This window comes from Heteronotia binoei, chromosome 8 (genome assembly GCF_032191835.1).
Source record: "Heteronotia binoei isolate CCM8104 ecotype False Entrance Well chromosome 8, APGP_CSIRO_Hbin_v1, whole genome shotgun sequence".
In the NCBI taxonomy this organism is placed as follows: Eukaryota; Metazoa; Chordata; class Lepidosauria; order Squamata; family Gekkonidae; genus Heteronotia; species Heteronotia binoei.
Genome location: NC_083230.1, coordinates 109,998,585 through 110,022,610, shown reverse-complemented (window position 1 = coordinate 110,022,610; position 24,026 = coordinate 109,998,585). Strand labels below are relative to the sequence as shown.

General features: G+C 45.9%; 1 protein-coding gene across 1 annotated transcript; it reads left to right on the top strand.

Annotated features, from left to right (window-relative positions):
- The first annotated feature begins 7,642 nt into the window (after nucleotides 1-7,642).
- MGST1 (microsomal glutathione S-transferase 1) lies at nucleotides 7,643-23,681 on the top strand. Its single transcript, XM_060245872.1, has 3 exons — nucleotides 7,643-7,796; nucleotides 9,600-9,694; nucleotides 20,497-23,681. The coding sequence occupies exons 1-3, from the start codon at nucleotides 7,668-7,670 to the stop codon at nucleotides 20,741-20,743; spliced, it is 471 nt and encodes a 156-aa protein (XP_060101855.1). The 5' UTR covers nucleotides 7,643-7,667; the 3' UTR covers nucleotides 20,744-23,681.
- Nucleotides 23,682-24,026: the final 345 nt, after the last annotated feature.

Below are 24,026 nucleotides of genomic sequence, written 5' to 3'. Positions count from 1 at the left end.
AATATGCAATGTATTGGAGAAGTATACTTGAATTTGAATAGATGAATGTATTTCAATATATTGCAAAATAAAAAGTTTGGTTACTACAGAGATTGGCATGTGACCATGAATTTTGATATTAAGAAGATAGCCGATTTATACCTCGCCCTTCTCTCTGAATCAGAGACTCAGAGCGGCTTACAATCTCCTGTGTCTTCTCCCCCAACAGCAGACACCCTGTGAGGTGGGTGGGGCTGAGAGGGCTCTCACAGTAGCTGCCCTTTCAAGGACAACTCTTGCGAGAGTGATGGTTGACCCAAGGCCATTCCAGCAGCTGTAAGTGGAGGAAGTGAGAGAGATTGATGATCGATCAGTGGTGTAAAAAATATAGTCCACGGGCCAGAACTGGCCCATCTAGGTCTCTTATCTTGCTTGTGAGCAATTAGTAAATTACCTTTATTGCTAGATGGTGGGGGCTGTGCATGCTGTCGCTGTATACCAGGGATGGCCAAACTGCGGCTCGGGAGTCGCATGTGGCTTTTTCACACATATTGTGTGGCTCTCAAAGCCCCCACCACCCCATCAGGCAGCTTGGAGAAGGCATTTCACTCTTAAATCACTTTGTCAAGCCAACTGGCAGCTTGGAGAATGCATTTGAAGTTAAAGTTGCTTTCTTTCCACCTCTCTCACCCCCATTTATCTTCCTTCCTTCCTTCCTTCCTTCCTTCCTTCCTTCCTTCCTTCCTTCCTTCCTTCCTTCCTTCCTTCCTTCCTTCCTTCCTTCCTTCCTTCCTTCCTTCCTTCCATTATTATTTGTTTATTTATATTCTGTCCATTTCCCCCATTGGAGGCTTAGGGCGGAATACATCAAATAGAAATAAAATCACAATAAAATCATAATAAGACTAACTACAGCATTAATCAAAGTGCAGCAAGATGATTCAGCAAGAGGACATGACAGCAAGGTGGTATACCACAAAGTAGTACCACAATACAGCACCACAGTACAGTAGTGCAGTAGAGCAGTAAAACAGTAGCGGGGAGGCCAACCGATCAATAAATGGATGCCCGCTGCCTCATCCAAAGACCTGGTGGAACAGCTCTGTTTTGCAGGTCCTATGAAAGGCCAATAGGCCAGGTAGGGCCCGGATCTACAAAGGGAGCTGATTCCACCAGGTCGGGGCCAGGACTGAGAAAGTCCTAGTCCTGGAAGAGGCAAGACAGGCATCTCTTGGGCTGGAGACTATCAAAAGATCTTGGGAGGCCGAACGAAGTGACCTCTGAGGCATATATGGGAGGAGACGGTCCCGTAGGTATGTTGGTCCCAGGCCACACAAGGCCTTGAAAGTAAAAATTAACACCTTGAGATGGATCCAGTACTCTATAGGCAGCCAGTTCAGGTCACGGAGCGCCGGCCATATGCTCACTCGTACAGGTGATGCAGTCAGCAGGCGAGCTGCTGCATTCTGCACCTGCTGCAGTTTCTGGATCAGTTTCAGGGGTAGGCTAGGGTAGGGTGAGTTACAGTAGTCCAGCCTGGAAATCACCGTTGCAGGGGTCACTGTAGCCAGGTCTTGGGGGGACAGGTATGGTGCTAGCTGCCTGATCTGCCGTAGATGGAAAAAGGCAGACCCAGCAGCCGCTGTGATCTGGGCCTCCATGGAGAGGGAGGCATCCAGAATCACCCCCAGACTCTTCACCTGTTGGGCTGGCACCTTCCTTCCTCCCTCCCTTCATCTGACATTCATTTTCTTGTGACTCTCAAACATCTGGTGTTTATTCTGTGTGGCTCTTATGTTAAGCATGTTTGTTCACCCCTCCTGTATACTCTCCCAGTGCTAATGAATAATAGGCGCTGGAAGTGGGAGGGTGGGCATCAGGGAGATACTTTAAGGAAATACTGTAGGGCTGTGATCACACACACTAAGTAATGCACTTTCAATCCACTTTCAATGCACTTTCCCCCTGGATTTTACCGTGCGAACCGGCGAAATCCAGTTGGAAAGTGCACTGAATGTGGACTAAAAGTGCATTATTCAGTGTGTGTGGTCGCAGCCTAAGAGTGTTAATGTAAAACAAGCAGAAAACACTGCGAGTTTGCCTGTGTCCTTTATACTTTATTCTGAACCTGGCCTTTTGTTTTATGGCACCCCATGGCCTGGCCCAACAAAGTGACATTTATATCAGATCCAGTCCTTGTAACATATAAATTTGGCATCTCTGTATAATCTCTCTTTCAGTACACTGATCTTATGTCATGTCGCAATCGGCTACATGTTGTAATAATTTGTTGAATGCCGTTGTCTCTGTTAGGCAAATGGATGGAATTCCTTGACCCAGATTTCTCTTTGTGCTGCCAGTTATTAGAAGAGGCCTGTAAGAAGAGCTCTGTAAGCTCTTGGAGGATTAACTACGTCAGGGGTGTGTGGCTTAATATGCAAAGGAGTTCCTGCTACAAAAAAAGCCCTGGGAAAGAAAATGAGGAATTGCACATATAAATTGGTGATGCCACATTATAGCTACTCAATGCAGGCTGGGGTTAGCTTTCTGGGAAGGAGAAGATTGGATTTATACCCCATTGTTACAAGGGCACATTACTCCCATTTTGTGTTGTTACAGCCCTTGCAGAACGCCGGTGACCAAACCGGTCAGCTGTTTGATAAGGCCATGGGAGGGGATTAAGTCTGCCTCGAGAGCCAGTTTGGTGTAGTGGTTAAGTGCATGGACTGTTACCTAAGAGAAGTGGGTTTGATTCCCCACTCCTCCACGTGCAGCTGCTGGAGTGACCTTGGGTCAGTCATAACTTTCTCAGAGCTGTTCTGCTCAAGAGCAGTTTTTGGAGAGCTCTCTCACCCCACCTACCTCACAGGGTATCTGTTTTGGGGAGAGAAGGGGAAAGGAGATTGTAAACCCTTCTGAGACTTCTTTGGGTAATGAAGGGTGGGGTATAAATCCAATCTCCTCCTTCCCAGAAAGCTAACCTTAGCCTGCATTGAGTAGCTATGATGTGGCATCACCAATTTATATGTGCAATTCCTCATTTTCCTGCCCAGGGCTTTTTTTGTAGCAGGAACTTTTTTGCATATTAAGCCGCACACCCCTGATGTAGTTAATCCTCCAAGAGTTTACAGGGCTCTTCTTACAGGCCTACTGTAAGCTCTTGGAGGATTGGCTACATTGGGGTGTGTGGCCTAATGTGCAAAAGAGTTCCTGCTAGAATTCCACTCCTGGGTCACACACCCCTGATGTAGCCAATCCTCCAAGAGCTTACAGCAGGCCCTGTAAGAAGAGCCCTGTAAACTCTTGGAGGATTAACTACATCAGGGGTGTATGGCTTAATATGCAAAGGAGTTCCTGCTACAAAAAAAGCCCTGCCCCTGCCAGTGTAGTGTTGTGGTTACAGTGTCAGACAGAGATCTGAGGGACCTGGGTTTGAATCCTCACTGTTCCGTGAAAGCTCTCTGGGCGATCCTTCGCCATTCATACACCTTCAGCATAACCTGCCTTACAGGGTGGTTGTGAGTATAAATTGAAGACGGGGGATAATGTTGCATTCCACTTTGGGTCCCCCAGAGGGATTTAATTGAAATAAATAAAAATAAATTCAGCTGGAGATGGAAACTTGTTTCAGATATCAATTAGCTGGAATGGAGCAGTAAATGGTTGCTGTAGACAAGAAGATCTTTGGACTTGTTGCGTTTAGAGCAAATCAGCATAAATGTACTAGAGGTGTTCCTGTATAAATCGATGGTGCGGCCTTATTTGGAGTCTGTCCAATTCTGGTTACCCCATCACAGAATAGATATTAAAATACTGGAAAAAGTCCAGAAAGGGGCGACTAGAATGATTAAAGGGTTTGAAACACTTTTCCTATGAAGAAAGGTTAAAATGCTTGGGGCTCTTTGTTGACTGAAGGGTGACATGGTAGAGGTTTACAAGATTATGCATGGGATAAAGTAGAGATAGAAGTACTTTTCTCTCTTTCTCACAAGACAGAAGCTCATGGACACTCAATAAAATTGTTGAGCAGTTGGATTAGAATGGATAAAAGGAAGTACTTCTTCACCCAAAGGGTGATTAACACTTGGCATTCACTGCCACAGGCGGTGGTGGCGGCTACAAGCATAGACAGCTTCAAGAGGGGATTGAATAAACATATGGAGCAGAGGTTCCATCAGTGGCTATTAGCCACAGCCTATTGTTGGAACTCTCTGTCTGGGGCAGTGATGTCCTGTATTCTTGGTGCTTGGGGGTGGGGGGCACAGTGGGAGGGCTTCTAGAGTCCTGGCCCCACTAATGGAGCTTCTGATGGCACCTGATTTTTTTGACCACTGTCTGACACAGAGTGTTGGACTGCATGGGCCATTGGTCTGATCCAACATGGCTTCTCTTATGTTCTGATCCTGAGTGCACTGTGCAGGGATATAGCTTGGGTTACCTTGACCAAGAAAACAGCCTTAAAATAATAGTAAAAAACCCTCATTGTCTTGCAGCTTTTATTTTGCTTTCTTTTCCTAATTCTTTCAAGCGCTGTGAGTGGGCCTTTGACCCAGCGGCTTTCTGTTTCCTGGTATTGTCCAGAGTGTTGTGATCTCTTTATAAAACCAGTGCTAACACCCAAACAAAGGTATCCTTTGTTTTTCTTAAGCTTCATTGCTTTCTCTTTTAAGATGTAGCATAACTTTTTTTTTTTTTAAGTTTGATAGATAAATCTAGGTCTGGGTTCAGATTCCAGGAACTGCGCAGATACTTTGCTTGTGCCTTCACTTTTTTCACCTCAAGGGGATGAGCAGAACACAGAGGTCTTATTGCGGTTGCCAGCCTCCAGCTGGGACCTGGAGATCTCCCACTATTACAGTTGATCTCCAAACATCAGTGATCAGTTCCTCTGGAGAAAATAGCTGCTTTGGAGGGTGGAGTCTGTGGTATTATACCATGCTGAGGTCCCTCTGCTCCCCGAATTTCCAGTATTTCCCCACCCGGACCTGGTAGCCCAACACAACATAAGGACCATGAGAAATCACATCTGAGAAATTCTCTCTCAGACAGGCCTCATTTTGGGCAGCAGCTCACAGGAGTGGAGCTCCAGAATCTCTAAATTTTATTGTGCTCTTTCTTTCTCCTCCCATCCCCAAATAATTGCTTCTGGAATCCATTATTCAACCCCCCTGCTGAGCTGATATAATTTAGTACACCTTCCGGTGATGTCAGGGGTGTATGGCATTTTACAAATGTGTTGTGCTAATGAGCTCTGGCACCTCTTTTTCTATGAAATGACCCCTGCCCTCAGATATTCAACTGCTTTCAGCTATCTGCCTCCTAGAGCTTGCTCATTTCTTGTTGGGCTGCTCATAAGAACATAAGAGAAGCCATGTTGGATCAGACTAATGGCCCATCCAGTCCAACACTCTGTGTCACACAGTGGCCAAAAAACCCAGGCACCATCAAAAGGTCCACCAGTGTGGCCTCAAGCTGTTATGGGCTTGAAAGGGCCTGTTTTCCCCACCTTTTCCCCCCACCTTTCTCCCTTCAGCTGCTCTCAGAATTCTGAGGGAAATCTGTGTGTTCAGTCTTCATCATGCCATAATGGGGAGCGGAGTATTTCTCTGTTTTAATTCACAAAAATATTGTTCCTTATACCTGGGGAGTCTCTCCAGTGTACAGGAGCCGGGACGTGGTCTGTGAGAGGGAACATTTGCTGCCCTACCAGTTACCCCACAACTTATAAAAGTTTTCTGTTGGAAAACTGGACAGAACTAAACATAGAAAGTTCCAAAAGTGACTTAATATCAATACTATTATCTATTGCAAAAAATGTTACTGCCACAAAATAGTTAGACAAAAAAAACGTCCACTATTCAACATTGGTTACTTAAGAAATGGGACTACTTTATATTTTCTAAAATGGCCTATGCATGCTCTAATTTATCCCCTAAGAATTATGAATAAAAGATAGTGGCTGTATGGTTCCTGATACTAGAATATTTAAGTCAAAATGACAGAATTCCAAAATATCCTCTGTACTTCACTATGATTTATTTTTAATGTGTGTCCTTTTAGTTCTTAGTTTCAGCAACAGTATATGTAACGAATATTCAGCTCTTTAATTTTGTAATGTATTTTGGATATCTATAATTAAAAATTTGTCAAAAAATTAATTTAAAAAAAAACTTATAAAAGTTGTGGATCAAGTTACTCCATTTGTCCTACATACCTGGATGGGCCAGGCTAGCTGGATTTCAGAAGCTGAGCTGGGTGACCCTGCTTTAGTACTTGGGTGGGAGTCCACCAAGGAAGCTCAGGGACTCTACGCAGAGGCAGGCAATGGCAAACTACCTCTGAACATCTCTTGCCTTGAAAACCACACGGGGTCACCATAAGTTGGCTGTGTCTTGATGACACTTTCCACCACCGCCATGTGCCTGCAGGATCAAAACGATTGGTGACCCCTTTGCTAAAGGCTTCACAGAAAAGGTGGGTTATGAGGAGAGAGCTGAGGGAAATGCTTGTTCAGGGAGGATGCTCCAAGCGTTATAACATTGTCAACCTCCAGGTTTCGGCTAGAGATCTCCAACTATTACAACTGATCTCCAGGTGACAGAGACTGGTTCCCTTGGAGAAAATGGAAGGTGGACTCTGGCATTATTTTAGTTTAGTTTAGTTTAGTTTATTTATGATTTATATCCTGCCCTTCCCACCAAAGTGGCTCAGGGCGGCTTACAGCATATAAAATCTAACATAAAAATATTAAATTTAAACATTTTACACAGTTAAAACATTAAAAAAGCATAACAGCAGTCTAATAAAACTACACTCAGTTCCCAATGCCGGTTAGTTATATGCCAGCTGGAAGAGGGCTGTCTTGGGCCCTGTGGAACTGGGCAAGGTCCCGCAGGGCCCTCACCTCTTCCGGCAGCTGGTTCCACCAGGAAGGGGCCATTACAGAGAAGGCCCTGTCCCTGGTAGATTTCATGCGGGCTTCCTTTGGCCCGGGGACAACGAGAAATACGGAATTATACCGTATTTAATTCCCTCCTCTCCCCAAACCCTACCATCCTCAGGTTCCATTCCCAAAATCTTCAGGTATTTCCCAACCCAGACTTGGGAACTCTGGCATGAGAAGACCAACATTCCCTCTAAGCTGCAGTCTTGTGAGCAAAAATTCTACTTTGTGAGCTACTGGTATTCAAGTTGTGACCTATTGGCAAAAAAGTTGTGAGCTACTGCATCAGTTATTGTGCTCTGGGGCTGTTTTTCCTGAGCTAAGACAAAAATGTGTGAGCTGGAGGCTAAAAATCTGTGAGCTAGCTCACGCTAACTCAGCTTAGAGGGAACACTGGAGAAGACTGTGGTGAAACCCACTGAGCAGACCCCAAGGTGGCCTAGGTAGATCCATTTTCAAATCCCTGCTTGTCCCGAAACTGACTGCGTGACTGTGGGCCAGTCATTTTCTCTCAGACAGTGAGAATAAAGTGGAGGAAGGAAGAGCCATGCACCTTTCCCTGAGCTTTTTGAAGAGGGGGGTTGGATTTTAAAAATGAAACAAATAATCTAGCAAACAATGCTTTTTTGTGTGTGTGTTTCACCTGACCAGTCATGGAAGTTCTGCTGTCACCCCAGTTATTAATGTTTCGTAACATTGGTTGCCCTTAATTTCTCTTCCAGGTCTTCAACAAAGAGGGGCCAAGATGTTGACAGATCTTTTGGAGTACATTGATTTGGAAGTGATTTTTGTTTATATCAAGTGTTTAGTCATCCTCATGGTAAAAATGATGCTGATGAGCCCCTTGACAGGATTCTATCGAATGAAGAATAAGGTAAGACGCATCCCTTTTAAGTGCATTTAGGTTCTGAGGCGTGGGGTTTTCCATCTGATACGTCACAATTTTTATAGAAAGGAATGTAAGTTGTCTTGAGTTCCAAAGGAAAAATGTGATACAATCAGGGCTTTTTTTCTGGATAAAGAGGTGCCGGATCTCTCAAGGTGGAAATGAAGGAGAAATACATGGGTGCCCCTTGTGAACTTTTAAATATTTTTTGAGAATTTTGTTTCCAAAAAGTGGTTTCTGAACTACAGGGGTAGAATTCTATCAGGATTTCCTTTGCATATTAGGCCACACACTCCTGATGTAGCCAATCCTCCAAGAGCTTACAAAGAAGAGCCTTGTGAGCTCTTGGAGGACTGGCTACATCAGGGGGTGTGGCCTAATATGCAAAGGAACTCCTGCTGGAATTCCACCCCTGCTGAACTCTGTTCCGCCTCATTTCCCCAGGGAAAAAAAAAGCCCTGAATACAATGACTAAATGAGGCAGGATGGGTTTAAAGAGGGAAGTACCCTTCAGTGCAGCACAGTTCTCTGGGGAAATTTGAGGCCTCGTGCCCCATGGTAACCTTGAGGTGGGCGAGGGACCCACAGTTAGAGGAGGGAGTCAACACATTGATGTGGTCTTCCTGCTAGGGGGATCCCGATTCAGAGGGCAGACTGCATCAGAACTTCCAGTCGTGACAGTGGGTGCCTTCATGCACACTAGCTGTTCGGATCCAAAGCACTTCCTGCACCTGTGCATTCCTACTCAAGCTGTGGAATCATTGGAGGGGAGGGGAGTCGCTTTCTGGGTGTTGCTTCTGAATTCTGGATCTTCTCTTAGCAAGTTCATCGCAGGCTTTCTGGTATCACTTGGAAACTTAACTATTCCAGAAGGACTTCTAATAAAGTCAGTGGTCTTCCTGGTGTTCTAGTTTTTTTGTCTTGTTGTCATGATGTGTAATTCTGTGTGCTTTTAAGTTGTTCTATGCTTTCATGGGAAAATCTACAAATTAGATCTATAGAATTTTTGTGTGGATTGGCACTAATCACTCCTTATTCTGGCTCTGTATTTTGGGGCATTGGCCCAGACTATGTATTATGTATTGCATCTCACTGAGCTTGAGACAGGCACTCCTTGCAAACCAGGATCCTGAAGCCTGGAAGAACTAGCCAATCAGGATGCTGGGCATGTAACAACTTGTAGCAAAGAGATGCAGATGAAGGATTCTGGAGTGTGCCAATAGATGTTGCCTGCTAGGGGGATGTGGTTAATCATGACCAGATTGTATATATCAGAGGTGGCCAAACTTTGGCATGGGAGCCACATGTGGCTCTTTCACACATTGTGCGGCTCTTGGAGCCCCTACTGCCCTGCTGGCCAGCTTGGAGAAGGTATTTATCTCTTTAAATCGCTTCTCCAAACCAAGCCAGGTGGCACCTTAGAGAATGCCTTTCTTTTCACCTCTCCCTCCCCCCAATCTATTTGCCTTCCTTCTTGTCTTGTGGCTCTCAAACATGTGACATTCATGTCTTGCAGCTCTCAAACATCTGATGTTTATTTTATGTGGCTCTTACATTAAGCAAGTTTGGCCACCCCTGGTATATATTGAGTGAAGTGCTGTTGGTGACTCTTTCTTCTTGCAATAAAATGTTCTTGGTTGATTCAAAGGTGGCTGAACTCACTTTATTTCACGATGTATAGGATCTCAGGATTGGGTGGGTGGAAGCAGATAGAGAGTTTAAGGCCAGTGCTGGGCCTGCTTTTAATCTGAGCATCAAGGTCTTCCCCCCCACCTTCCTTCTCTCAAACAGGCATTTGCTAACCCTGAAGATGCGTCAACACACGGAAAAGGGGAGCAGGCAAAAAAGTATCTGCGGACTGATCCAGATGTGGAGCGCATACGCAGGTAACCCAGGGGACTTTGATCACAATCAGGCTTGATTAACAAGAAATAAGGTATTGATGAAGGGGTTTGAGAAACACCAGTGTAGTGTAGTGATTCAGGAAGTCAGACTAGTATCTGGGAGAACTGACAAAAAAGATATACCCTGTGAAATGTGCTAATTAGAATTCATAAATGGTTGTAATAAATACAAGTGAAACCACAAATTCGGAGCAATAATTTCTGATACCAGGGATCATTTGGTAGAAAAAGAGATGCCAGAGCCCTTTAGCACAACTCGTTTGCAGAACTCATTTGCCTATGCCACACACCCCTGACATCATCAGAAGGTGGACTAAATTATATCAGCTCAGCATCTACCTTAAAATGCTTCTTTTGAATTATCAGGGCCTTTTTTTGTAGCAGGAACTTTTTTGCATATTAAGCCACACCCTCCTGATGTAGCCAATCCTCCTGAAGTTTACAGTAGGCCCTGTACCTAGACCCCTGTAAGCTCTTGAAGGATTGACTACATCCAGGGTGTGTGGCCTAATATGCAAAGGAGTTCCTGCAAAAAAACCCCCAAGCCCTGCTCATAATAAAACCTTACTCCCATCATACTTTTCCAGCTACTTTCTAATGTGTGGCCACAGTGGCATGAGGAAGATTTCTATCTGTCTGTTTTTTATATGTTTTGGTTATTTTCCCATTTTTTGTGGGAGGAAATATTAGAAAGCATGTCAACTCCTTAGAGTTCAGCAAAATTATCACAGGTTGTGTGAACACTGGAGCCCAAAAGCGAGTGTTTTTTTTTTTTTTTGAGGAGGGGTTAAGAAAGAAAGATCACAATAAAATTTAGAGGAGGGGTGTGAACCTCATTTGTTATGAGGGCCAGATCTGGCATAAATGAGACCTTGTCAGGCCAGGCAATATGTGTTATAAAATGTAATGCCAAGGAGACATTAACTTTATAAAGGACACAAACACAAAGATTTTTTAAAAAAACTTTAAATAATACATGCTTAAAAGATTAGCACTTTTGCAATATTTTATTTAATGGTGTCTGATAACTGAAGGAAGCAAGAGAGGGAGAAGGAAGCAGACTTGCGGACCTGATAGGAGCCCTCCAGGGGCCTCATTCGGCCCCTGGGCCGCATGTATGACACCCCTGCTTTAGAGGTTCTGGCGCACTGCTCCTGTGAGCTACTGTTCAAAATGAGGCCTGTCTGATACTAAGATCACAGGTTCTAGTACATGTAAAGATTTATTAGGCAATATTTTCTGGTATTCATATAGTACTAAAACTGAAGGTTCCAATGCAAAGGACCTGGTGCAGGTCTGTCAGCGCAGTGCATGGAATAAACTTTGAATTGCCAGGAATGGATTACTAAGTGATACCGAGTTTGATGAAAGAGGAAACAAGAAACTAGGATGTTCTCCCTCTGAGGCAGGAGGAGATCTTGTGGGTGATTCCTAACCTACTTGCAGGGAGGCAGGACTTGAAGTTTCACTTCCTGTTCCGGTTAGGAGTCACTCATCCCTCAGTTCTTTTCCTGCCTCAGAAGGGAGAGCACCTACAGCAGGCTTCGCCTGCTTCAGTTTTTTCTTCAATTCTGTTCTATACTGTCTTATTTCTTACCTGTCTCCTTCTATCCTATACTTCTGCTCTCAGCCAGAGTATGAGTCCTGGGGAGTTTTAGACAGCCGTTTGGCTGTGGGAGTGCCTTTTTTCGGCCGAGGGTTGTCCCGGCAGCCATTTTAAGAGTGTTTTTTTTCGCGCCGACGCCAGACGATCCGGGGGAGCTCGAAGGGTCTTTTGGCCTAGAGCAAGACCAAGGGACCTGGATTCCTGCTGATTCGCAGGTGGGCCGACCCGGGGTGTCTTCTGGAGTGGAGCCAACAAGACCCATAGTTGGCTTGTGCAGATCTTCCTATCACAGCTGCCATATCGTGTCTTGAGAAAAGCACGCCAAAGCGGCTAGAGGACCAGACGACAGCGTACTTGTGAAGGAGAGGCTTCCAGAGCCTGGGAGGTCGTGCTGCTTTGTCTGGTATCGCCTGGGTGGTGAGCTGTGCAGCCTACAGGCTTATTTTCAGTATATTTATGATGGCTACTGCTGCGGGTTCGGCTCCCTCTGCGTCCACCTCGCAAGGAGACCAAATGCCCATTGCTTCTGTCCCATTGCAAGGCAATACAGCCCCAGTGACCTTGTCTCCAGAATCTTTTGCCCAACTATCTGAGCAGTTAATAGAGGGGCTTTCTAGGGCATGTGGCAAAAGAGATAGAAGAACACATAGGTCCTCCTCCTCTGTTTCTTCCTCCTCCCCTTCCCTTCGTACAGGGCGGAAGGCTTCTAAGGGGACTAAATGGCTGACTAAGGCGGCACAGAACAGGGAAACCGCGATGTGGCTGAATCATCCATGGGCGCAGGCTGTGCAATGGGGGATGATCAAAGCACTAGAGAAGAGGGGGAGTCCTCCTCAGGGGAGGAAGAAATGGACATTGAAGTCCCTGAACCATCTGCCAGGTTCTTTATGGTAGAGGATCATAGTTATATATTGGCTAAGACCTTAATGGCCTTAGATCTACATGATGATCGTGATGTGGAATAGGAGCCGGAACAGCAGCCCAGTAAGGGGATTCATAGTTTTTCCCTAAGCACACTGTGTCGGGCAAGGCCTTTCCATCATATTTTGAAAGGCAGATGAGGGCAGAATGGAAGAAGCCATTTGCCAATAAACAGTACCTTGGGTTCTTGAAAAGTTCCCCTGGTAGACGGGCCTATTACGGCATTGCAAAGCTCTGGCCTAGTGTCAGAAGATGGGCATGGTTCCTTAAAGGACAGCCTAGATAAGAAAGCAGATTTTGCATTGCGCAAAGCTCATGAGGACACAGCCATGATTCTAAAAGCTTCGGCTGTGGTGTCCATGGTTGCACGGGCAAGCATTGTTTGGATGAGGAAATTAATCCAGATGTTACCAGATGAAAATTCTAAGGTTCTTGATGGGGCAAATAGGATCCTAAAGGCTATTTCCTTCCTCATGGATTCAACCTTGGATTCAATGGTGTTTGCTTCTCGTGTTATTTCGTCCGCCACTGCAGCTAGATGTACTGTGTGGCTTAGAGCTTGGTCAGCTGATTCTCATTCCAAGAATATCATTAGGGCTTATCCTTTTCACGGAGTTCTGGGGAGTTTGGGGAGGATCTGGAAAAGATCCTTGTGGAGACCAAGGACAAGAAAAAGGCCATGCCGAAATTTCTTTGCAGACAAGACAGAAGACAGTCCTTTTCATCATTCTTTCGGACTCAACACACTCTTCCTAGAGCAAATCAGGATTTCCGGAGATTGTTGTGGAATCCGAAGAACTCCTTTCATAGGCAAAGCTTCCCAAACAGATTTGGAAACTCAGGCAACAAGCAATCCACCAGGCCGGACAGAGATCCTAAGTCCAACAAGGCATGACTGCCTTCCATTGCCAGTCGAAGCAAGACTTCAGTACTTCACTTCACAGTAGATGACGTCTCCAGCAGACAGATGGTGTCAAGAAGTCATCTCCGACGGCTACAAAATCAATTTTGTGTCCTTCCCACCTCCCCGATTTGTTCCTTCCCCAGTTAACAGAAAGGCAGAGAAGACACAGCGAACTCTGCAAGCTATTCAACACCTTCTCAATTTCGAAGCCATAGAAAGGGTTCCAATCTTGGAAAGACAACAAAGAGTCTACTCTGTTTTTTTCACGGTCCCAAAGATATCAGGGGATTGGCGTGCTATATTGAATCTAAAGTATGTCAACAAATTTGTAGTTCCGAGGCACTTCAGGATGGAAACACTGAGAGTCATAGCGGAAGCACTCCAACCTCGAGAGCTCCTGAATTCGATAGATCTCACAGAGGCGTATCTGCATGTTCCAATCTTTGTGGGGCATCGGAAGTTTCTACAATTTTGTTACAGAGATCCAGCATTTTCAGTTTCGAGCCCTTCCCTTTGGTCTGGCTTCAGCCCCAAGGGTGTTTACGAAGCTGCTAGTGACACCAGTAGCTATTCTAAGAGAGAAGGGCATTCATATTCATCCGTATCTGCACGACATCTTGATTTGTGCCCCATCCCTGGAGAGAGCCAAACAGGACGCGCAAGAGACTATTGATTGTCTTCAGTCCTTAGGTTTCATGATGAATCTTCATCAGAGTTCCATATCCCCGACCCACCATCTGGAACACCTGGGGGTAATCCTGGATACGATGACGACACGTCTGTACCTCCCGAGTCAGAAGGCTGCGCGTATCAGAGCGGCAGCAAGTTCGGTCATCGGGAGCAGATGCTCTTCCCTAATGTCCCTGGCTGTGCTGCAGGGTCTACTGATTTCCACGATCGACACCATTCAATGGGGCAGGTTCCACTCCAGAAAACTTCAAGGTTTTCTTCGTCCATATCAAGCCAAGATTTCTCAAAACGTAGATATGTCTATTTGGATTCCCCTCCCAGTCAAACACAGTCTAGTATGGTGGATGAAGACATTGAACCTGTCCAAGGGAAAAGTATTCTGGATTGCGGAGCACCTTCAGATCTTTACAGACACCAATCTTTTTGAATGGGGGGGGGCTACCTTTCAAAATTCCTCGATTCAAAGGAAGTGGTTTCGGAAGGAAACCAGTCTTCCTATCAACATCCTAGAGCTGAGGGCTGTTCGACTGGCACTGGTTCAATTCTCCGACAAGGTGGAAGCAGCTCATGCACTCATACGGACCGACAATGTAGCTGCAAAGGCTTATATAAACAAACAGGAGGGCTCAAGGTCCGAGGGTCTACCCAAGGAAGCGTCCATGCTATTTTCTTGGGCCCAGGTGCACCTGGCGTCGATCCGGGCCAAACATATCAGGGGAGAGGACAACATCAGAGCAGACTGGTTGAGTTGCCAGGGGATCAAGCAGTCGGAATGGTCTCTCAACCCGAGAGTGTTCAGGCAGATTGTGGAACAATTTGATCGACCCCAAGTAGATCTGTTTGCCTCCAGCACCGACTATCAGCTGAAGCAGTTCTTCACAAGGTATTATTGTCAGATGGCAGAAGCAACAGATGCTCTAACAACCCTGTGGCCAGGGGAGCTGCTATACGCATTTCCACCCATTCCTCTTCTACCCAGACTGATCCGAAAAATCAGGGAGAGGAGGGCTGATGTGATACTAGTTGCACCCCACTGGCCGCGACGCCCTTGGTTTGCAGATCTAGTAGAGTTGTCTCCAGAAACTCCAATGACACTTCCGATTCAGGAGGACCTACTTCAGCAGGTTCCCATAGTACATCCACATCCAGAGTGGCTACACTTAACCGCTTGGAAATTGAGAGGGAAAAGTTGCTAGGTTTAGGATACTCTAATTCACTAACAGAACACATAGTTAATTCTAGAAGACCATCTACCCAACGGATATACAATGTTACCTGGAAGGTGTTCGTTCGATGGTGTCGCCGTAAGGGGATAAATTGTCTGAGACCAAGATTGAGAAATGTTTTGGACAGGGGGGTCTGACCTTGGGTCTTTGTGCCACCATCTTGAAGAGGCAAGTGGCAGCTTTAGCATCGGTTTTGCCAAAGTTTGACAAGATGTCCCTATCTAAGCATTCTCATGTATTGCGTTTCCTTAGGGGTGCGACATTGTCCCAACCACCACAAGTGCACAGGTTTCCTGCGTGGTGCCTCAGTACAGTTCTTGTGGCCTTAACCAAGCATCCTTTCGAGCCCATTTAGGAATCTTCCTTGAATCAACTTCGGATGAAAGAATTTTTCCTTACAGCAATTACATCGGCTCGGCGGGTATCAGAACTAGGAACCTTGTCTATCAAATCTGAGTTATGTGTTTTTCATAAGGACAAGGTTGTGCTTTGGACAGACCCTACTTTCAGACCCAAAGTGTCATCCGCATTTCATCTGGAGCAGGAGATATACTTACCTTCCTTCTGTCCACGTCCGTCGCATCCAAAGGAAAAGACGTGGCATACTTAGGACGTGATACATGCACTCAAATGTTACATTGTTTGAACTGAGAAAATACGCAAGACGGATGCTCTATTTATAAACGTTTCTCCTCCTTATATGGGGAAGAAAATGTCGGCTGCTTCTATTAATAAGGCTTTAGGCTTTGCATCGCTGAGGCATATAAAATCCAAAACGTTCCAGTGCCCAAGCGTATAACAGCCCACTGTGTCCGTAGCGCAGCCACCAATGCTGCATTTAATAGGAGAGCTTCTGTTCAAAAAGTCTGCAGGGTGCCACCTGGTCGTCCCTATCCACATTTATAAGGCATTATAAGATAAATGCCTACTCATCAGCGGACGTGTCTTTTGGCCGTCGAGTACTGCAGCAGATACTGGAGGAGGAGGAGGACAACATTTCCACACCCTGAATTGGGACACTGCTTTGGGATGTCCCCTACGAGAGCTATGGCTGACCCAAGTCCTCCTGCCTCAGAGGGAGAACAACCATTGGAAACTTACCGTGAGGGGTCCTTCTCCTCTGAGAACAGGAGGACATCTTGGCCCGCCCAGGGTTTGTTCTCCTTCTCCAGGCACCTGTTCAAAAAAAAAAAAAGTCATACACCAGAAAGAATTAGGTAGTGCCTAAGGCGAAACCATGGATATTTACTTTAGCGATGGGGTACGTGACCTTAGTACAGGGTTAGCATGGTACCAATAACGGTTGTTGAAGCTTTACGTTTCAAGAGACGATGCTGTTCTTATTTCTTTTCCTGTTCTGGAATGTTTACTTCTTGTTGAGGTTATTAATAGTTTTTATACAAGTCTTTTTTCTACTGAGTTACTGCTTCTCGGAGCACCCGAACTGAGGGATGAGTGACTCCTAACCGGAACAGGAAGTGAAACTTCAAGTCCTGCCTCCCTGCAAGTAGGTTAGGAATCACCCACAAAATGTCCTCCTGCCTCAGAGGAGAAGGACCCCTCACGTTAAGTATCCAATGGTCGATTAAAGGGTTGGTACACATTCCCTATGAAGAAAGGTTAAAACGCTTGGGGCTCTTTAGCTTGGAGAAACATTGACTGAGGGGTGACATGATAGAGGTTTACAAGATTTTGCGTGGGATAGAGAAGGCAGAAAGAAGTACTTTTCTCCCTTTTTCACGAGAACTCGTGAACATTCAATGAAATTGCTGAGCAGTCTGGTTAGAACTGATCAAAGGAAGTGGAATTCACTGCCAAAGGAGGTGGCGGCGGCTACAAGCATAGACAGCTTCAAGAGGGGATTGGATAAACATCTGGAGCAGAGGTTCCATCAGTGGCTTTTAGCCACAGTATTGTTGGAACTCTCTGTCTGGGGCAGTGATGCTCTGTATTCTGGGTGCTGGAGGGGCACAGTGGGAGGGCTTCTAGTGTCCTGGCCCCACTGGTGGACCTCCTGATGGCACTTTGGGTTTTTTGGCCACTGTGTGACACAGAGTTTTGGACTGGATGGGCCTTTGGCCTGATCCAACATGGCTTCTCTTATGCTCTTAAATGGAGTTTTTACAAGCTAGCCTCCATCAGCTGGATTTGCCTGGAATCTCTGAAGTTTCTTTGGAAATAGTACATTTAAATTGAATGGCAGAATAGCGCTTTTTCTCTTTACTGTGACTGGTTGCCAGATATTGACTGGAATGTCCTTACAAATTTGTATTGGAACCTTCAGTTTTAGTACTGTGTGAATACCAGAAACTACTCCCTCACAAATCATTACATGTGCTAGAACTTGCAATCATAGCATCAGAAATCATTGCACCAGATTTGTGGTTTAACTTGTACTTAAGGACAAGCTCTGCCAGAGCTATGGCTGACCCAAGGCCATTCCAGCAGGTGCAAGTGGAGGAGTGGGGAATCAAACCCAGTTCTCCCAGATAAGAGTCTGTGCACTTAACCACTACACTAAATAGGCAAACTTGCATGCTCTTCTCCACCACAGAGGTCACCCAGAGTCCTGATGTGGGGAAAGAGAGTGCAAGAGCTGAGGGACAAAAGTGAGTATGTAGGGAGGGAAGTGAGTATGTAGGGAGTATGTGAGTATGTAGGGAGGCTGCACGAATCCAGTATTAAGAGTTTTAATAAAAGCGAGTGTAGTATTTGTTCATGTCTTGCAGCTTTCAGACATCTGGTAAAGGTAGCCCTGTGCAAGCACCAGTCATTTTTGACTCTGGGGTGACGTTGCTTTCACGTTTTCACGGCAGACTTTTTACGGGGTGGTTTGCCATTGCCTTCCCCAGTCATCTACACTTTACCCCAGCAAGCTGGGTACTCATTTTACTGACCTCGGAAGGGTGGAAGGCTGAGTCAACCTCAAGCCGGCTACCTGAACCCAACTTCTGCAGGGGATTGAACTCAGGTCGTGAGCAGAGGGCTCCGACTGCAGTACTGCAGCTTTACCACTCTGCGCCACAGGGCTCTCTTTTCAGACATCTGACTTTTATTCTATGTGGCTCTTACATTAAGATGATGATACTGGATTTATATCCCACCCTTTGCTGTGAATCTCAGAGGGGCTCACAATATCCATTACCTTCCTCCCCCCCCCCCCGCCCCCACAACAGACACCCTGTGTGGTAGGTGGGGCTGAGATGGCTCTCCCAGAAGCTGCCCTTTCAAGGACAACTCTGACAGGTATGGCTGACCCAAGGCCATTCCAGCAGCTGCAAGTGGAGGAGTGGGGAATCAAACCCAGTTCTCCTAGATAAGAGTCCGCACACTTAACCCCACTACCCCAGGGGTGGCCAACGGTAGCTCTCCAGATGTTTTTTGCATACAACTCTCATCAGCTCCAGCCATTGGCCATGCTGGCTGGGGCTGATGGGAGTTGTAGGGAAAAAAACATCAGGAGAGCTACCGTTGGCCATCCCTGCACTACACCAAACTGGCTCTCAGTCTGGCCACCCCTGCCATGGAAGCTTGTTGGGTGACCTTGGGCCAGTCACACACTCTCAGCCTAACCTACCTCATGGGGTTCTTGTGAGGATAAAATGGAGGGGAGGGAATGACATAAGTCGCTTTGGATCCCTGTTTGAGGGGGAGGGCGGAGTACAAATGAAATCAGTGAATAAATTTTCTTCAGTTTTGGGCTTGGGACTCTGTGATTCTGACAGAGGTGACTTTTCTATATACGTGAAGATGACTTCCGGTGGCAATTGTACAAATATATAATAATACTTTAGACTATCATCAACAAACTAGAATACCTTCTGCAAGAGTCTGTGCTATCCCGAGGCTGGAGAAAAATCCTTTATTGTAGAAAATTAAGTCTGTTTGTGGAGTAGTTTTTATTTGGCTGGATTTATGGGTTTGTGAACAGGCTTAACGGAGCTCCTAAATTTGATAGCTTTATAATGCAGAGTTTGGAAAATCCAACCACTAGCAGCTTTTATCTTTTATTCATTTGCTTTTAAAGATGAATCCCAAAAACAGCTGTAAATGTTTCTCCCTGCCCAGCCACCACCTCCAGGGTTAGTCTGTCATGCACCACAAGCACATGAAGATGCCTTTCACGGAGTGAGACTATTAGTTTATCATGGTCTGTATTGTCTACTCTGACCGGCAGCTGCTCTCTAGGGTTTCAGGCAGAGGTGTATAAGAGCAGCTTGCTGGATCAGACAAGTGGTCCATCTAGTCCAGCATCACGGTCTCAGTATTGTCTACTCAGACTGGTGGCGGCTCTCCAGGGTCTCAAGCTAAGGTTTTTCACGCCTATTTGCCTGGACCCTTTTTAGTTGGAGATGCCGGGGATTGAACCTGGGACCTTATGCTTTACCAAGCAGATGCTCTACGACTAAGCCACCATCCCTCCCCTAAAATGTCCTAAAAGTTGCTCTGGAAGGCCAAACAAACATGACGTGGATGGCAAGGCCCTCTCTTGCTGCTGCCTTCCTGCATTCAGAGGTTTGCTTATTCTTCTTATGGAAGCTCACTTCAGTAGTATCCATTGATGGACCCCTCCTCCATTAATGTATCTAACCCCCTTTTTACGCTATCTGTTGCTAATGGCTGTTTCTATCTCCACTGGCAGTGAATCCCACCATTCAGTTACTTCCTGGGTAAAGAAGTATTTTTTTTTTTTGTCTGAATGTAAAATCGTAGAATTGGAAGGGGCCATGCAGGCCATATAATCCAACTTCTTGCTTAATGCAGCATCAGCCTAGAGCAGGGACGGTCAAACTTGCTTTACTTAAGAACCACATAGAATAAACACCAGGTGTCTGAGAGCTGCAAGACTTAAACAAATATTACACACACGTCTTTGTTAAAACTCTTAATACTTTGCACAGGGAAAAAAAAGTATGTATGCATTTTACAACACAACCATGCTAGAAGGAGACTTTTTTTAAAAAAAAGCTGGGAGTAACAGTCCCCATAAGACCAGCATAGGGAAAGGTTAGGGAATTTTTTTTTGGTACCAGGGAGAAGGAAACATACATGAAAGGATGATGCAGTGTTCACAAACTGGGGCTAGTCAGAGTTTGGGGGAGTTTCCCCCTCAAGCTACTCTGTGCTATGGATGAATTATAAATGCTGTTATCTTTGTTAGTGTGCCTTCTAGATAATATTTAAGGGTATTGATATGTACGAGTGCACATATGAAGTTCCATCAAGTCAATTCCGAGTTTTGGGGCCCCTGTAGATTAATGCCCTTCAGAACGTTCTATTGTTAACTGTCTCGGTGAAGCAAGGAGCAACATTTGGGTGAAATTGTATTGTAGCTTACCACTACTTGGTGAAGATCAGCCAGGGTGGGCTGGCTTTGGGAGCGATGACCAAAAAGAAAGCGAACAGATACTGTGATTTTTTTTTGCTTCCTCCCCAGAATTCATCTCAACGATCTGGAGAACATCATTCCCTTTGCCGTCATTGGGCTCCTATACGCCATCAGTGGCGTCTCCTACACCACCGCCTGGTGGCACTATCAACTCTTTCTTGGGTCTAGGATCTTCCACACTATTGCCTACTTCATACCCCTTCCCCAGCCCTGCAGAGGAATGTCTTGGTTGGTTGGTTACTTAGTGACCTTTTCCATGATATACAAGTTGCTCATGGTCGCCTTAAGTATCTGATGGGATATGGCCGCTCTTATCACTGTGATCGCCGTACCCCACCATTGTTTTTTTAATGTTCCTACTTCCCAAGAACCGTGTCCGCATTGCTGCTTCTGCCAAGGAGTCCCTAAATGTCTGTCACAGAGCCCACGTAGCATACCTTGGGGTATGTTCTAAGGCTTGCAGTCCATTTACTGCAGAGTAGCTTGGGCATTTCATGCCTCACTGTTGTCCTGCTCTGGCAAGAGTGTGACCATGAATACATCTCATTGTTTCCCTGCAACTGCATGTGCCAGGCAGAAGTCAGTAAATGGTAGGCAAGCTGTCCATTAAGAACATAAGAGACTCCAGGTTGGATCAGGCCCCTCCAGTCCAACACTGTGACACACACTGGCCAAAACCCAGTCCCCATCAGAAGGTCTACCAGCGGGGCCATGTTGGATCAGGCCCCTCCAGTCCAACAATCTGTGTCACACACTGGCCAAAACCCAGGTGCTATCAGATGGTCTACCAGCGGGGCCATGTTGGATCAGGCCCATCCAGTCGAACACTCTGTGTCGCACAATGGCCAAACCCCAGTCGGCATTAGAAGGTCTACCAGCGGGGCCAGAACTGTATAAGTCTTTCCACCATTACCCGCCAAGTACCAAGAAAACAAAGCATCACTGCCCCAGACATTGTGTCTAATAGCAGCCTTGTCTGTTAACAGTAATTTTTCCATTAGAAGCCCCCCTCCCCAATAAGCTTGTAAGAACTCCAGGTTTCCCCGGAACATGATTTGAAACCACTGCCAGAACCAGGACCTTTTTTGTAGCAGGAACGTATTTGCATATTAGGCCACACCCCCTAATGTAGCCAGTCTTCCAAGAGCTTACAGTAGGCCATATACCAAGAGCCTTGTGACTCCATTAGAGGGGTGTGCAAAGGAGTTCTTGCTACAAAAAAAAAAAGCCCTGACCACCACCCCCTTTTTTGTGACAGACATCCCTGGTTGGGTTTTGATTATCATAGCTCCCCCTCTTCCTTTCACTGTTGTTCTTTCTTTTCATTGTTTGCTGCTGTTGCATTCACTTCTGGAAGGTGCTGCAAATGAGGATGTGGTCGAGACTGTCAGTGCCAGTGGCTCTGCTAGCCTTGACCTGCTCTTCTATGATGTCCAGGATATTGGTGTGATCCCTTTTATGACTGCCACTTCGGCTTACTTTTTTTCTTTGTTCAGTTCTACTTATGCTAGGAATTCAAAACCATAACGACTAGTTGAACTTTAATTGTACAGAATACTGGGTGCTGGGACTCAAGAATAAGAAGAGGATTGTCCCATTTGCACCCCACTTTTACATGTTTCCATCTTTCTATGGCTGGACAAAACGGATCTTTGTATGGAATTGCATGGTGGCCAGGGCCGGCATGTGGGAATCGGTGAAGTTGGCGGCCACTTGGGGCGCCACCTCACTGCAGGAGCAGGCACTCCTTCCCCGTCCTGCTCACGCCATCCCGAACGTCCCTTGCCTGGCCCTCACCCGCTTCAGAGGGAGCTGGGAAGAGGAAAGAAAGAAGGAGGCGGCCTTTTTACGGGTCCCTCTGAAGCGGGAGAGGGCGAGGCAAAGATTAGGGTGGGCTGCACTTTCTTTCTTTGAGAACGTTTGGCCTGGCCCGCCCCTCTCCCACTTCAAAGGGAGCTGGGAAAAGGCCGTGTCCTTTTTTGTGAAGAAAGGAGGCGGCCCCTTTCTGGGTCCCTCTGAAGCCGTGCGAGGGGCGGGCCAAACCGTGGGTTCTCAAAGAAAGAACATGCGACTCGCCCCTTGCCTGTCCCTCTCCCGCTTCACAGGGACCTGGAAAGAGGCCTCTTCCCTGCTCCCTTTGAAGTGGGAGAGGAACGGGCTGAGCATTTGCACAAAGTGCACGCAGCCTGATGATGTCACTTTCGGTGATGTCATCAGACCACGCGTGAGAAGAGCCTAGGTGGGGGTGTGGGTTTCAGCCTGGGGTGCCAGAATCCTTAGCGCCGGGCCTGATGTCGGTCCTTTGGTTCTCGATCCAGTTTCATCACATAGCTTGCTTTTCTGAGACCGATTCCTCACTAGCCTTTGTCCCAGTCTCGTGCTCCTTTTTTCCCACGGCTCTTCTGCCCGATTTTGCACACGTTGCTGTGGGGCTGTGACTTGCCCCCCGCCTCTTTCTCAAGTTCCCTCTGCTGCTGGTTTTCAGAGAATCCTGAAACTGCAGAGGGAACTTGGGAAAGAGGGTGGGGTAAGTTGCGGCCCCTCGGCAGCATGCACAAACTCAGACAGAAGAGCGATGGGGAAAAAGGAACACAGAATCAGGACAAAGACTAGTGAGGAATCAATCTGAGTCCCAGTTTGTGAACAAAGGCTGTGTTATTCTGTGGGCTTATTCCCCAGAATCCTATGTCAAAGATTCCTGGTTATGGCATGCTGACCATGTGATTCCAGAGCTCATGAGCATGCATATGTTCTATTTCTATAAGGTGTAGCTATGTGAATCTGCACTGCGTAGGTTGCCCACCAAGAGTTACTTATTAGGTTGTAAGGTGGTAAAAGGAATTCATCCCACGAAAATGCAGGTTTTGAAAGGTTTCTTCCTTTCCGCATTCCATGAGCACCCTTTTTACATTTCCGAACAACGTTATCAACAGAAAGTCAGATTCAGCATTGTTGTTTGTTTCCATTTTACGGCTATAGATCTGGTCGATACGATCCCCTTTCTTGCTTCTGTTGAAAAAATAAAATACATCTTTCCTTACTTTTTTCCCTCCCATGTTTTTCTTCACCTGAAAATGATTGGAATGACTGTTTCGTACATGTTTAAAGATTTTTAATGTATAACAACTCTCTATCGGCGGCAGGGAATGTATGGTAATTTTCTACAGATGCTATTTCTGGATGTCTCTTTTTGACGCATAAATCAATAAAGACAACGGCGAAAAAGAAAAAAATGTATTTGAATTTTTGGCCTATTTTTCCCCCCCTTGGCTTTTCTAACCGCAGTCAGCAAATAGAATGTCACAATGAATCAGAGATTCAAATCATAGAATCCTTTGAAGAATATTTACCTTAATAATAAGATATAGCAAAGTATGCCAAAACTGGTTGTAAAAGAGACTTTGATGCAAATATGTGCTTGTAACCAAGTGTTGGAATAAATTCGGGGAGCAAAATTTTTCTTTGCCTGATATTCCCTCTGTCACTTAAAAATAAGAAACAAGATAATGTTTTGAGATTTTATACCATGGCTTCAGCCACCTGGGTTTCACTAGGGATGGGCTCAAACCAAATTACAA